The sequence below is a fragment of the Anomalospiza imberbis genome, unplaced genomic scaffold, assembly GCF_031753505.1.
Source record: "Anomalospiza imberbis isolate Cuckoo-Finch-1a 21T00152 unplaced genomic scaffold, ASM3175350v1 scaffold_94, whole genome shotgun sequence".
Lineage (NCBI taxonomy): Eukaryota > Metazoa > Chordata > Aves > Passeriformes > Viduidae > Anomalospiza > Anomalospiza imberbis.
Window position 1 is genome coordinate 325,290 of NW_027100560.1, and position 13,492 is coordinate 338,781.

At 51.8% G+C, this 13,492-nt stretch overlaps 1 protein-coding gene across 2 annotated transcripts; it reads right to left on the reverse strand.

Annotated features, from left to right (window-relative positions):
• Positions 1-2,417: 2,417 nt before the first annotated feature.
• LOC137467988 (protein HGH1 homolog) lies at positions 2,418-13,349 on the reverse strand. Of its 2 annotated transcripts, XM_068179410.1 has the most exons (6): positions 12,321-13,349; positions 9,048-9,148; positions 5,417-5,515; positions 5,237-5,328; positions 4,240-4,362; positions 2,418-4,163 (listed from the first exon to the last, which is right to left on the reverse strand). In XM_068179410.1, the coding sequence occupies exons 1-6, from the start codon at positions 12,854-12,856 to the stop codon at positions 4,008-4,010; spliced, it is 1,107 nt and encodes a 368-aa protein (XP_068035511.1). In that variant the 5' UTR covers positions 12,857-13,349; the 3' UTR covers positions 2,418-4,007. The 2 variants fall into 2 exon arrangements, with proteins under 2 accessions (XP_068035511.1, XP_068035512.1); XM_068179411.1 differs by lacking the exon at positions 4,240-4,362 and having other exon boundaries at positions 12,321-13,320.
• Between the last annotated feature and the right edge of the window lie 143 nt (positions 13,350-13,492).

Here is a 13,492-nt window from a genome sequence, read left to right on the forward strand (position 1 = left end):
CGGTGTCCCCAAATCCCCCCGGTGTCCCCAAATCCGGTCCCGGTGTCCCCAAATCCGGTCCCGGTGTCCCCAAATCCCCCCCGGTGTCCCCAAATCGTCCCGGTGTCCCCAAATCCCCCCCGGTGTCCCCAAATCCCCCCCGGTGCCCCCAAATCCCCCCCCGGTGTCCCCAAATCCCCCCCGGTGTCCCCAAATCCCCCCGGTGTCCCCAAATCCGGTCCCGGTGTCCCCAAATCCCCCCGGTGTCCCCAAATCCGGTCCCGGTGTCCCCAAATCCGGTCCCGGTGTCCCCAAATCCCCCCCGGTGTCCCCAGATCCCCCCGGTGTCCCCAAATCCGGTCCCGGTGTCCCCAAATCCGGTCCCGGTGTCCCCAAATCCCCCCCGGTGTCCCCCAAATCCGGTCCCGGTGTCCCCAAATCCCCCCCGGTGTCCCCAAATCCGGTCCCGGTGTCCCCAAATCCCCCCGGTGTCCCCAAATCCGGTCCCGGTGTCCCCAAATCCCCACGGTGTCCCCAAATCCGGTCCCGGTGTCCCCAAATCCAGTCCCGGTGTCCCCAAATCCGGTCCCGGTGTCCCCAAATCCGGTCCCGGTGTCCCCAAATCCCCCCCGGTGTCCCCAAATCCGGTCCCGGTGTCCCCAAATCCCCCCCGGTGTCCCCAAATCCCTCCCGGTGTCCCCAAATCCGGTCCCGGTGTCCCCAAATCCGGTCCCGGTGTCCCCAAATCCGGTCCCGGTGTCCCCAAATCCCCCCCGGTGTCCCCAAATCCGGTCCCGGTGTCCCCAAATCCCCACCGGTATCCCCAAATCCGGTCCCGGTGTCCCCAAATCCCGTCCCGGTGTCCCCAAATCCAGTCCCGGTGTCCCCAAATCCAGTCCCGGTGTCCCCAAATCCGGTCCCGGTGTCCCCAAATCCGGTCCCCGGTGTCCCCAAATCCGGTCCCGGTGTCCCCAAATCCCCCCCGGTGTCCCCAAATCCAGTCCCGGTGTCCCCAAATCCGGTCCCGGTGTCCCCAAATCCCCCCGGTGTCCCCAAATCCGGTCCCGGTGTCCCCAAATCCCGTCCCGGTGTCCCCAAATCCCCCCCGGTGTCCCCAAATCCGGTCCCGGTGTCCCCAAATCCGGTCCCGGTGTCCCCCAAATCCCCCCCGGTGTCCCCAAATCCCCCCGGTGTCCCCAAATCCGGTCCCGGTGTCCCCAAATCCCGTCCCGGTGTCCCCAAATCCCCCCCGGTGTCCCCAAATCCGGTCCCGGTGTCCCCAAATCCCCCCCGGTGTCCCCAAATCCGGTCCCGGTGTCCCCAAATCCGGTCCCGGTGTCCCCAAATCCCCCGGTGTCCCCAAATCCGGTCCCGGTGTCGCCAAATCCGGTCCCGGTGTCCCCAAATCCCCCCCGGTGTCCCCAAATCCGGTCCCGGTGTCCCCAAATTCCCCCCGGTGTCCCCAAATCCAGTCCCGGTGTCCCCAAATCCGGTCCCGGTGTCCCCAAATCCGGTCCCGGTGTCCCCAAATCCGGTCCCGGTGTCCCCAAATCCCCCCCAGTGTCCCCAAATCCGGTCCCGGTGTCCCCAAATCCCCCCGGTGTCCCCAAATCCGGTCCCGGTGTCCCCAAATCCCCCCCGGTGTCCCCAAATCCGGTCCCCGGTGTCCCCAAATCCGGTCCCGGTGTCCCCAAATCCCCCCCGGTGTCCCCAAATCCGGTCCCGGTGTCCCCAAATCCCCCCCGGTGTCCCCAAATCCCCCCCAGTGTCCCCAAATCCGGTCCCGGTGTCCCCAAATCCGGTCCCGGTGTCCCCAAATTCGGTCCCGGTGTCCCCAAATCCCCCCCGGTGTCCCCAATCCGGTCCCAGTGTCCCCAAATCCGGTCCCGGTGTTCCCAAATCCCCCCGGTGTCCCCAAATCCGGTCCCTGTGTTCCCAAATCCGGTCCCGGTGTCCCCAAATCCCCCCGGTGTCCCCAAATCCCCCCGGTGTCCCCAAATCCGGTCCCGGTGTCCCCAAATCGGTCCCGGTGTCCCCAAATCTGGTCCCGGTGTCCCCAAATCCCCCCCGGTGTCCCCAAATCCGGTCCCGGTGTCCCCAAATCCCCCCGGTGTCCCCAAATCCGGTCCCTGTGTTCCCAAATCCGGTCCCGGTGTCCCCAAATCCCCCCGGTGTCCCCAAATCCCCCCCGGTGTTCCCAAATCCCCCCGGTGTCCCCAAATCCGGTCCCGGTGTCCCCAAATCCGGTCCCGGTGTCCCCAAATCCCCCCGGTGTCCCCAAATCCCCCCCGGTGTCCCCAAATCCGGTCCCGGTGTCCCCAAATCCGGTCCCGGTGTCCCCAAATGCTGCCCCTGATGCCACCAAAGCCCCCAAGTGTCCCCAAATGTCCCCCAGGACCCTCAAGTGTCCCCAAATGTCCCCCAGGAGGTCACAGCGCGTTTGGGGTGAAATCCTTTAATTGGGCGAGTGTGGGACATCCCGGGGATCCTTGGGGACATCCCGGTGTCACCATGGGATCCTTGGGGACATCCCGGTGTCACCATGGTGGAGCCTTGGGGACATCCCGGTGACACCATGGGGGAGCCTTGGGGACATCCCGGTGTCACCACGGGGAGCCTTGGGGACATCCCGGTGTCACCACGGGGAGCCTTGGGGACATCCCGGTGTCACCATGGGGATCCTTGGGGACATCCCGGTGTCACCATGGTGGAGCCTTGGGGACATCCCGGTGTCACCATGGGGAGCCTTGGGGACATCCCGGTGACACCATGGTGGAGCCTTGGGGACATCCCGGTGTCACCATGGTGGAGCCTTGGGGACATCCCGGTGTCACCAAGGAGCCTTGGGGACATCCCGGTGTCACCACGGGGAGCCTTGGGGACATCCCGGTGTCACCATGGGGGAGCCTTGGGGACATCCCGGTGTCACCATGGTGGATCCTTGGGGACATCCCGGTGTCACCATGGGGATCCTTGGGGACATCCCGGTGTCACCATGGTGGAGCCTTGGGGACATCCCGGTGTCACCCCCGGGGATCCTTGGGGACATCCCGGTGTCACCATGGTGGAGCCTTGGGGACATCCCGGTGTCACCACGGTGGAGCCTTGGGGACATCCCAGTGTCACCATGGGGCTCCTTGGGGACATCCCGGTGTCACCACGGTGGCTCTCGGTGACCTCTTGGTGACCTGCTGGTGGCACAGGTTGTCACTGTGGTGGCTCCTTGGGGACACCATCCCATGGTCACCACCTGGTCCTTGGGGACATCCCGGTGTCACCACGGGGAGCCTTGGGGACATCCCGGGGTCACCGTGGTGGCTCCTTGGGGACACCATCCCATTGTCACCACTTGGTCCTTGGGGACATCCCGGTGTCACCAAGGTGGCTCTCGGTGACCTCTTGGTGACCTGCTGGTGTCACCCGTTGTCACCCTGGTGGCTTTCTGGGGACACCACCCCGTTGTCACCACCTGGTCCCTGAGAACATCTCCATGTCACCACGGTGGCTCCTTGAGGACACCCCGTTGTCACCACGGTGGCTCCTTGAGGACACCCCGTTGTCACCACGGTGGCTCCTTGGGGACACCACGTTGTCACCACCATGACCCTTGGGGCCACCTCACTGTCACCAAGACGGTTCTTTATGGACACCCCCTGGTCACCACGGTGGCTCCCTGGGGACACCACCACCTTGTCACCGCCATGACATCGGGACCACCCCGTCGCCACCACGGTGGCTTTTTGGGGACATCATCCCATTGTCACCACCATGACCCTTGGGGCCACCCCCGTTGTCACCAAGACGGCTCCTCCAGGACACGCCATCGCCACCACGGTGGCTTTTTGGGGACATCATCCCATTGTCACCACCATGACCCTTGGGGCCACCCCGTTGTCACCAAGACGGCTCCTCCAGGACACGCCGTCGCCACCACGGTGGCTTTTTGGGGACATCATCCCATTGTCCCCACAAGGCCACCCCGCTGTCCCCTCAAGGCCTCCTGGTGACCTTCCGGTGACGTCCCGGTGTCACCCGGGCGTCTCCGTCCCCTCCGGCTGCCGCTCCTTCCTCCACTGCTCCTCCTCCTCCCTGTCCAGGTCGCTCAGGCGCTGCTCCAGCTCCTCGGGAATTGTCACCTCCAGCAGGTTCTCCATGCCCGCCTCCGGCTCGTCCCCGATCAGCACCTGGTGGGGACGCCCCGAAACTCCCAAAACCGCCCCCAAAACCGCCGGGACCCCCGTCCCGCGACCCCCGCCTCACCTGGATCAGCTTCTGGCAGGTGCTGAGCACCTCGGGGTCCTTCTCCCAGGCGTGGAGCTCACGGAGAACCAGGTAGGAACCTCGGGATCTCAGGTGGAGCCGGCCGCGCTTGGTGGCCGCCAGCTGCTCGGGGACACCGGGGAAAGAAAGCTGGGAATTCTGGGATTTTGGGGATTGGGAGCTTCCCGTGGCTGTTGGAAGCCAAAATTCCGCGAAGAACGCTAAAAAGTTTGTCTTGGGCAGCGAAATTTGTTGTTGAAACCTCGAAATTCTTGGTGGAACGTCAAGAAGTTCTCACAGAACTCCAAAACGTCCTCAAGGAACCCCAGAATTCCTCACGGGACAACCAAAGTCTTTGTGGAAGCCCAAAATTCCTCAAAGAAACCCAGAGATCCTCAGGGAACCCCCAAAATTCCTCAAGGATACCTAAAATTTCTCATGGAACCTCCAAAATTCCTTAACAAACCCTCGGAATTCCTCATGGAACTCCCAAAACTTCCTCATAGAAGCTTAGATTTCTCCAGGAACCCCCGAAATTCCTCAAGGAACCCCCAGAATTCCTCGAGGAACCCAAAAAAATCCCCAAGAAAGCCCAAAAATCCTCATCAAACCCCCAGAATTCCTCATGGAGCCCCCAAAATTCCCTAAGAAACCCCAAAATTCCTGAAGGAACCCCCAAAATTCCTGAAGGAACCCCCAAAATTCCTCATGAAACCCCCAAAATTCCTCATGGAACCCAAAAAAATCCTCAATAAAGCCCAAAAAACCTCATCAAACCCCCAATTCCTCAATGAACCCCCAAAATTCCTCTAAGAACTCCAAAATTCCTCATCAAACCCCCAAAATTCCTCATGAAACCCCCAAAATTCCTGAAGGAACCCCAAAATTCCTGATGAAACCCCCAAAATTCCTCATCAAACCCCCAAAGTTCCTCACGAAACCCCCAAAGTTCCTCCAGGAACCCCATAATTCCTGAAGGAACCCCAAAATACCCCACCAGCATCAACGTTTCCAGCAGCATCTTGCGGATGTCCGGCTCCTCTTCCCGCCGGTGCTCGGGGGGGAGGTACTGCAGATCCACGGGGAGCTCTGGAAGGGGACAAACCCCCTCAGGAAACCCGGGAATATTCGGGACATTCCCAAAAATCCCCAAAAATCCCCCAAACTCCCCGCTCACGCTCCATCTCCTCCTCGGGGAGCTCCTCGGGGCCGGCCAGCGGGAGCAGCAGGAACGGGAGCACGTCCACCTCGGGGCTCAGCAGCCGCTCGTGGTTCTCTGGGAATTCCGGAATTTTGGGAATCTCATCCCGGCGTTCCCGACCCCGCCCACCAACCGGGAAGAGCCCCCAGGCAGAGCGGGGTCAGGATCCAGGTGGATTTCCCCAAAATTTGGGTTTTCCCCCCCCCCCCCAGTTTCTCCTTTTCTCCCGCATTATCCCGGCTCCACCTTCACGGAATTTTGGGAATGTTTGGGTTCTCCCATCCCACACCTGCAGAGATGGCAATTCCAGCAATTCCAGCCCGGAATTCCAGCAATTCCAGGGGAATATTCCCAAAAATCCCAACCCCGAGGCCGTTCCCTCTACTCCCATGAAGCATCCCACAGAATCCCAGGATTTTTACAGGATTCCATGGAATTCCAGGATTTTTAACAGGATTCCAGGGAATTCCAGGATTTTTGACAAGATTCCAGGGAATTCCAGGATTCTAGATGGGATTCCAAGGAATTCCAGGATTTTAGTAAGAATTCCACGGAATATTTTTAACAGGATTCCAGGGAATTCCAGGGATTTTAACGGGATTCCAGGGAATTCCAGCGTTTTAGATGGGATTCCAAGGAATTTCAGGATTTTAGTAGGAAGTCCATGGAATTCCAGGACTTTTAACAGGATTCCAGGGAATTCCAGGGTTTTAGATCGGATTCCAAGGATTTCCAGGATTTTAGTAGGGAATCTCATGGAATTCCACTGTTTTAGTTGGTTTCCCTGGAATTCCAGGATTTTTCACAGGGATTCTTTGCAATTCCAGGATTTTCCTAGGAATGCCAGGATTTGAGGAGGAATTTCACAGGACTGCAGGATTTCAGCAGGAATTCCTTGGAATTTGAGAAGAATTTTCATGGGATTCCAGGATGTCAGGAGGATTTCAGCAGGAATTCCAGGAATTTAGTTAGGATTCCAAGGAATTCCAGGATTTTAATTGGGATTCCACAGAGTTGCAGGATTTTAATCGGGATTCCAAGGAATTCCAGGATTTTAGTTCGGATTTCAATGAAATTCCAGGATTTTAATCAGAATACCATGTAATTCCAGGATTTTACTAAGAATTTCCCAGAGTTCCAGGATTTTAATTGGGATTTCAAGGAAATTCCAGGATTTTAGTCAGGATTCCATGGAATTCCAGGATTTTCCCCAGATTCCCCATTCCCAGCTGGAATTGGCTCTTCCAGGGATTCCAGGAATTCTGGGATGGGAGGGATTTAGGGACGATCCCATCCCAAGCATTCCAAGGACCCGGGACAATTCCCAAAATCCCGGGAATGCTCTGAGCTGGGAATTCCAGCGGCCAAAATTCCCTGGGAATTCCATCCTGGAATTGGGAATTCGATCCCAAAACCTCTGGCATCCTCAGCCCCAGCCCAACAGGGATGGGAATTCCAGCCGGGAATTCCGGCCCTTTTCCAGGGGAATTTTTCTGGAATTCCCAAATTTCCCCCCCCGATTTCATCTCCAAATTTTCCTCTTCCACTTCTCAACTTCTGTCAAGAAAATCCCACAAAAAAACCCCAAAAAATCCCAAAATTTCACCCCGAATCCCTCAAATTTCACCCCAAATCCCCCAAATTCCCAATCCCAGAATTCCAAATTCCATCCCCAAAGTTTTCCATTCCACTGCTTCACTCTGGTCCTGAAATTCCCAAAAAACCCCACCCACAACCCCCCCCCCCCCAAATCCCCAAATTTTCACCCCAAATTTCCAATCCCAGAAGCTCAAATTCCCCAAATCCGCTTCCAAAAATTTCCAGGGAATTTTCCCGGAGCTTTTCCCAGCAGGAGGATTCTCCCCAGGCCCATTTCCCAGGAAATTCTGGGAATCCTCGGCCTCAGTTCCTGCCCTGCTTCCCGAGGCTGCAAATCCCAGAATTCCACCAATTCCAGGGGAATATTCCCAAAAATCCCCAAAAAATCCAAAAAAATTCCTCCAAAAATTCCCAAAAAGTCCCCAAAAATTCCCAAAATATCCACAAAAAGGCCCCAACAAATCCTGAAAAAATCCAACAAAAACTCCTAAAAATTATCCGAAAATCCCTCAAATAAAATCCCAAAATAGTCACAAAAAATCCAACAAAAACTCCTAAAAATTATCTGAAAATCCCTCAAATAAAATCCCCAAATAGTCACAAAAAATCCATCAACAACTCCTAAAAATTATCCGAAAATCCCTCAAATAAAATCCCAAAGTAATCACAAAAAATGCAATAAAAACTCCTAAAAATTATCTGAAAATCCCTCAAAGAAAATCCCAAAATAGTCACAAAAAACCCAACAAAAACTCCTAAAAATTATTTGAAAATCCCTCTAATAAAACCACAAAATAGTCACAAAAAATGCAACAAAAAGTCCTAAAAATTATCCAAAAATCCCTCAAATAAAATCCCAAAATAGTCACAAAAATGCAACAAAAAGTCCTAAAAATTATTTGAAAATCCCTCAAATAAAATCCCAAAGTAATCACAAAAAATCCAACAAAAACTCCTAAAAATTATCCAAAAATCCCTCAAATAAAATCCCAAAGTAATCACAAAAAATGCAACAAAAACTCCTAAAAATTATTTGAAAATCCCTCTAATAAATCCCCAAAATAGTCACAAAAATGCAACAAAAACTCCTAAAAATTATTTGAAAATCCTTCAAATAAAATCCCAAAATTGTCACAAAAAATCCAACAAAAACTCCTAAAAATTATCCGAAAATCCCTCAAATAAAATCCCAAAGTAATCACAAAAAATGCAACAAAAACTCCTAAAAATTATCCAAAAATCCCTCAAATAAAACCACAAAATAGTCACAAAAATGCAACAAAAACTCCTAAAAATTATCCAAAAATCCCTCAAATAATAAAACCACAAAATAGTCACAAAAATGCAACAAAAACTCCTAAAAATTATTTGAAAATCCCTCAAATAAAATCTCCAAATAGTCACAAAAAATCCAATAAAAACTTCTAAAAATTATCCAAAAATCCCTCAAATAAAATCCCAAAGAAATCACAAAAAATTCAACAAAAACTTCTAAAAATTATCCGAAAATCTCTCAAATAAAATCCCAAAGAAATCACAAAAAATTCAACAAAAACTCCTAAAAATTATCCAAAAATCCCTCAAATAAAATCCCAAAGTAATCACAAAAAATCCAACAAAAACTCCTAAAAATTATCCGAAAATCCCTCAAATAAAATCCCCAAATAGTCCCAAAAAATGCAACAAAAACTCCTAAAAATTATTTGAAAATCCCTCAAATAAAATCCCAAAGTAATCACAAAAAATCCAACAAAAACTCCTAAAAATTATTTGAAAATCCCTCAAAAAAAACCCAAAATTGTCACAAAAAATCCTACAAAAGTCTTCAAAATATCCCCCCAAAAATCCCCAAATATTCACCAAAAAAAACCCCAAAAAATCCCGAAGCAAACCAACCAAAAACCCACAAACAGAAATAAATTCCTAAAAAACGCCCAGAGAACAGCCCAAAACCGGCAGGAGAATGGCCCCCAAACCTCGCAGGAGCCCCAAAAGCGCGGATCCCTACCGTGCTGGAAGCAGCAGTTGCGCAGCGCGCCCAGCGCTCCTCGCCGCATCTGGGCCGAGCGCGCGCCGCGCAGCAGGGCCAGGAGGCGCCGCAGCGCCCGGCTGCGCGGCACCGCAGGATCGCAGAGCGCCGCATGGAAACAGAACAGAAACAAGCCCAACGGAACGTTAGGATACGGGCCAGAGTGCACCCTGGCTCACGCTAATTACGTCACATGACACCAGATTATATATTATACTACACTATATTATATTATATATTATATATAATATATTATATATTTATATTATGCAGGATCGCAGAGCGCCGCATGGAAACAGAACAGAAACAAGCCCAACGGAACGTTAGGATACGGGCCAGAGTGCACCCTGGGTCACGCTAATTACGTCACAGGATACCAGATTATATATTACATATTATACTATACTATATTATATCATGTATTATATATCATATATTATCTATTTATATCACGCAGGATCGCAGAGCGCCGCATGGAAACAGAACAGAAACAAGCCCAACGGAACGTTAGGATACGGGCCAGAGTGCACCCTGGGTCACGCTAATTACGTCACATGACACCAGATTATATTATATTATATCATGTTATATCATGTATTATGTATCATATATTATATTATATATTTATATCACGCAGGATCGCAGAGCGCCGCATGGAAACAGAACAGAAACGAGCCCAACGGAACGTTAGGATACGGGCCAGAGTGCACCCTGGGTCACACTAATTACGCCACATGACACCAGATTATATATTATATATTATATTATACTATATTATATCATGTATTATATATCATATATTAGATTATATATTTATATCACGCAGGATCGCAGAGCGCCGCATGGAAACAGAACAGAAACAAGCCCAACGGAACGTTAGGATACGGGCTAGAGTGCACCCTGGGTCACGCTAATTACGTCACATGACACCAGATTATATCACAATATATCATGCTATAGTATGTATTATATATCATATAATATATTATATATTTATATCACGCAGGATCGCAGAGCGCCGCATGGAAACAGAACAGAAACAAGCCCAACGGAACGTTAGGATACGGGCCAGAGTGCACCCTGGGTCATGCTAATTACGTCACATGACACCAGATTATATATTATATATCATACTATACTATATTATACCATGTATTATATATCATATATTATATATTTATATCACGCAGTATCGCAGAGCGCCGCATGGAAACAGAACAGAAACAAGCCCAACGGAACGTTAGGATACGGGCCAGAGTGCACCCTGGGTCACGCTAATTACGTCACAGGATACCAGATTATATATTATATATTATACTATACTATATTATATCATGTATTATATATCATATATTATATTATATATTTATATCACGCAGGATCGCAGAGCGCCGCATGGAAACAGAACAGGAACAAGCCCAACGGAACGTTAGGATACGGGCCAGAGTGCACCCTGGGTCACGCTAATTACGTCACATGATACCAGATTATATATTATATATCATACTACACTATATCATGTATTATATATCATATATTATACATTTATATTACGCAGGATCGCAGAGCGCCGCATGGAAACAGAACAGAAACAAGCCCAACGGAACGTTAGGATACGGGCCAGAGTGCACCCTGGCTCACGCTAATTACGTCACATGACACCAGATTATATATTATACTACACTATATTATATTATATGTTATATATAATATATTATATATTTATATCACGCAGGATCGCAGAGCGCCGCATGGAAACAGAACAAAAACAAGCCCAACGGAACGTTAGGATACGGGCTAGAGTGCACCCTGGGTCACGCTAATTACGTCACATGACACCAGATTATATTATATTATATCATGTTATATCATGTATTATGTATCATATATTATATTATACATTTATATCACGCAGGATCGCAGAGCGCCGCATGGAAACAGAACAGAAACAAGCCCAACGGAACGTTAGGATACGGGCCAGAGTGCACCCTGGGTCACGCTAATTACGTCACATGACACCAGATTATATCATAATATATCATGCTATAGTATGTATTATATATCATATATTATATTATATATTTATATCACGCAGGATCGCAGAGCGCCGCATGGAAACAGAACAGAAACAAGCCCAACGGAACGTTAGGATACGGGCCAGAGTGCACCCTGGCTCACGCTAATTACGTCACATGACACCAGATTATATATTATATATTATACTATACTATATTATATCATGTATTATATATCATATATTATATATTTATATCACGCAGGATCGCAGAGCGCCGCATGGAAACAGAACAGAAACGAGCCCAACGGAACGTTAGGATACGGGCCAGAGTGCACCCTGGCTCACGCTAATTACGTCACATGACACCAGATTATATATTATATATTATACTATACTATATTATATCATGTATTATATATCATATATTATATATTTATATCACGCAGGATCGCAGAGCGCCGCATGGAAACAGAACAGAAACGAGCCCAACGGAACGTTAGGATACGGGCCAGAGTGCACCCTGGGTCACGCTAATTACGTCACAGGATACCAGATTATATTATATTATATCATATTATATTATATTATACTATATTATGTATTATATATCATATATTATGTTATATTATATATTTATATTACACTATATTACATTACATTTATTATATTAATTATATTATATTAATTATATTATATTAATTATATTATATTATATTATATTATATTATATTATATTATATTTATTATATTAATTATATTAATTATGTTATATTACGTTATATTACGTTATGTTACATTACGTTATATTACGTTATATTACATATTGCATTACACCAATCGCTTATACCACACGACACCACGCTCTATTACAACCCATTACATTCCACCGCGTCGCGACATTCCACCGCGTCGCGACATTCCACCGCATCGCGACATTCCACCGCATCGCGACATTCCACCGCGTCGCGACATTCCACCACATCGCGACATTCCAACGGATCGCGACATTCCATCACATCGCGACATTCCACCGCGTCGCGACATTCCACCGCGTCGCGACATTCCACCGCGTCGCGACATTCCACCGGATCGCGACATTCCACCGCGTCGCGACATTCCACCGCGTCGCGACATTCCACCGCGTCGCGACATTCCACCGCGTCGCGACATTCCACGACCTCTCCCGACACCACCACGCCAACGCCCCGCTCCGCCCCGCTCCGCCCGGCGCTCACCCCGAGGGCTCGAGCAGCGCGCTCCGTGCCTCGGCCGCCTGGCTGAGGTTGCACAGCAGCGGCCCGAGCTCCGCCGGCGGCCGCGCCGCGCTCAGCGCCCGCAGCAGCGGCTCCGCGCCGGGGCCCAGCGCCCGCAGCACCCGCGCGGCGGCCTGCCCATCGCGGCTCAGGTTGGCCAGCACCCCGCAGGCCGCCGCGGAGCCGGGGAGGAGCGCGGAGAGAGAAGGCGCGGCGGAGAGAAGCGGCTCCAGCGCGGCGGGCTCGGAGGATGCGTTCACCAGCGCGGCCAGGGCGGGCCGGGAGCCACGCGAGGCCGAGGCGGCCAGGGCGGACAAGGCCGACAAGGCCGCGGGGCTCCCCGCGAGCAGCGCCCGGCCCGAGGCGCTGCCCGACAGCGCCAGAGCGGCCTCGGCCGCTTCGGCAGCGGCGGGGGAGGACGGGGAGAGCAGCGCCGTGAGCTCCGACAGCGCCGCGGACGCCGCGGCCTCGTTGTTGGGCTCCTCCATGGCCGCGGCCTCCTTCGTGGCCGCCGCCATGGCCGCGTTGCTTGGCAACGGCGAGATGGGCGGGTGTAACGGCCAATCGGCGCCGCGAATAGAGGGAGGCGGAGGCGACTGGCCAATAGGGTGCGGGTATGCTGTCGGAAAGGGAGGGAGAAAGGAGTGATGGGAAGGGAGGGTTGGACGGAAAAGCGCCGTACGGGCTCCCACACGCGGGGCCAGTCAGGCCGCGGAACCAGTTAGGCCGCAAAACACAGACCGGGCCGGTGCCGCCGAGGCCGTGTCCGCTCGCGGGGCCTCGACCGCTACCGATACCGGCTCCAACGCTGGCTCTGCCGTCTCCTCCTGTGCCGCCATGGCCGGGACACAAAATGGCGGCATGGCCTGGCAACCACCGTGATGGACAGGCCGAGCAGCCAATCAGCGCCGCGAAGCGCGGGGCGGTGAAGAGACAAGCCAATGGGATGCGGCTGTAATGCCGGAAGGGGCGGGGCTTTGCAGACGGGGATTGTGGGAAGGACGGCTGTACGGCAAGGGGCGGCGCGGCCCCTCAGACACGGCCCTGGGGAGGCCTGAAACAAAACCAGCGCTGGGGCCTCTCTGAATCTCTTAAACCAGGCCTAAGTCCCGGAACTCACATTGAAATCCCTTCGTTTAGGCCTAATGCCCTTA

Coding starts and splice junctions, on each gene's coding strand:
- LOC137467988 (XM_068179410.1), bottom strand. CDS start 12,856: ATGGCGGCGGCCACGAAGGAGGCCGCGGCCATGGAGGAGCCCAACAAC. Junction 5,329..5,416: donor CCCCGAGGAGGAGATGGAGC/GTGAGCGGGGAG, acceptor GTCCCCTTCCAG/AGCTCCCCGTGGATCTGCAG. Junction 4,164..4,239: donor CCTGCCAGAAGCTGATCCAG/GTGAGGCGGGGG, acceptor CGTCCCCACCAG/GTGCTGATCGGGGACGAGCC.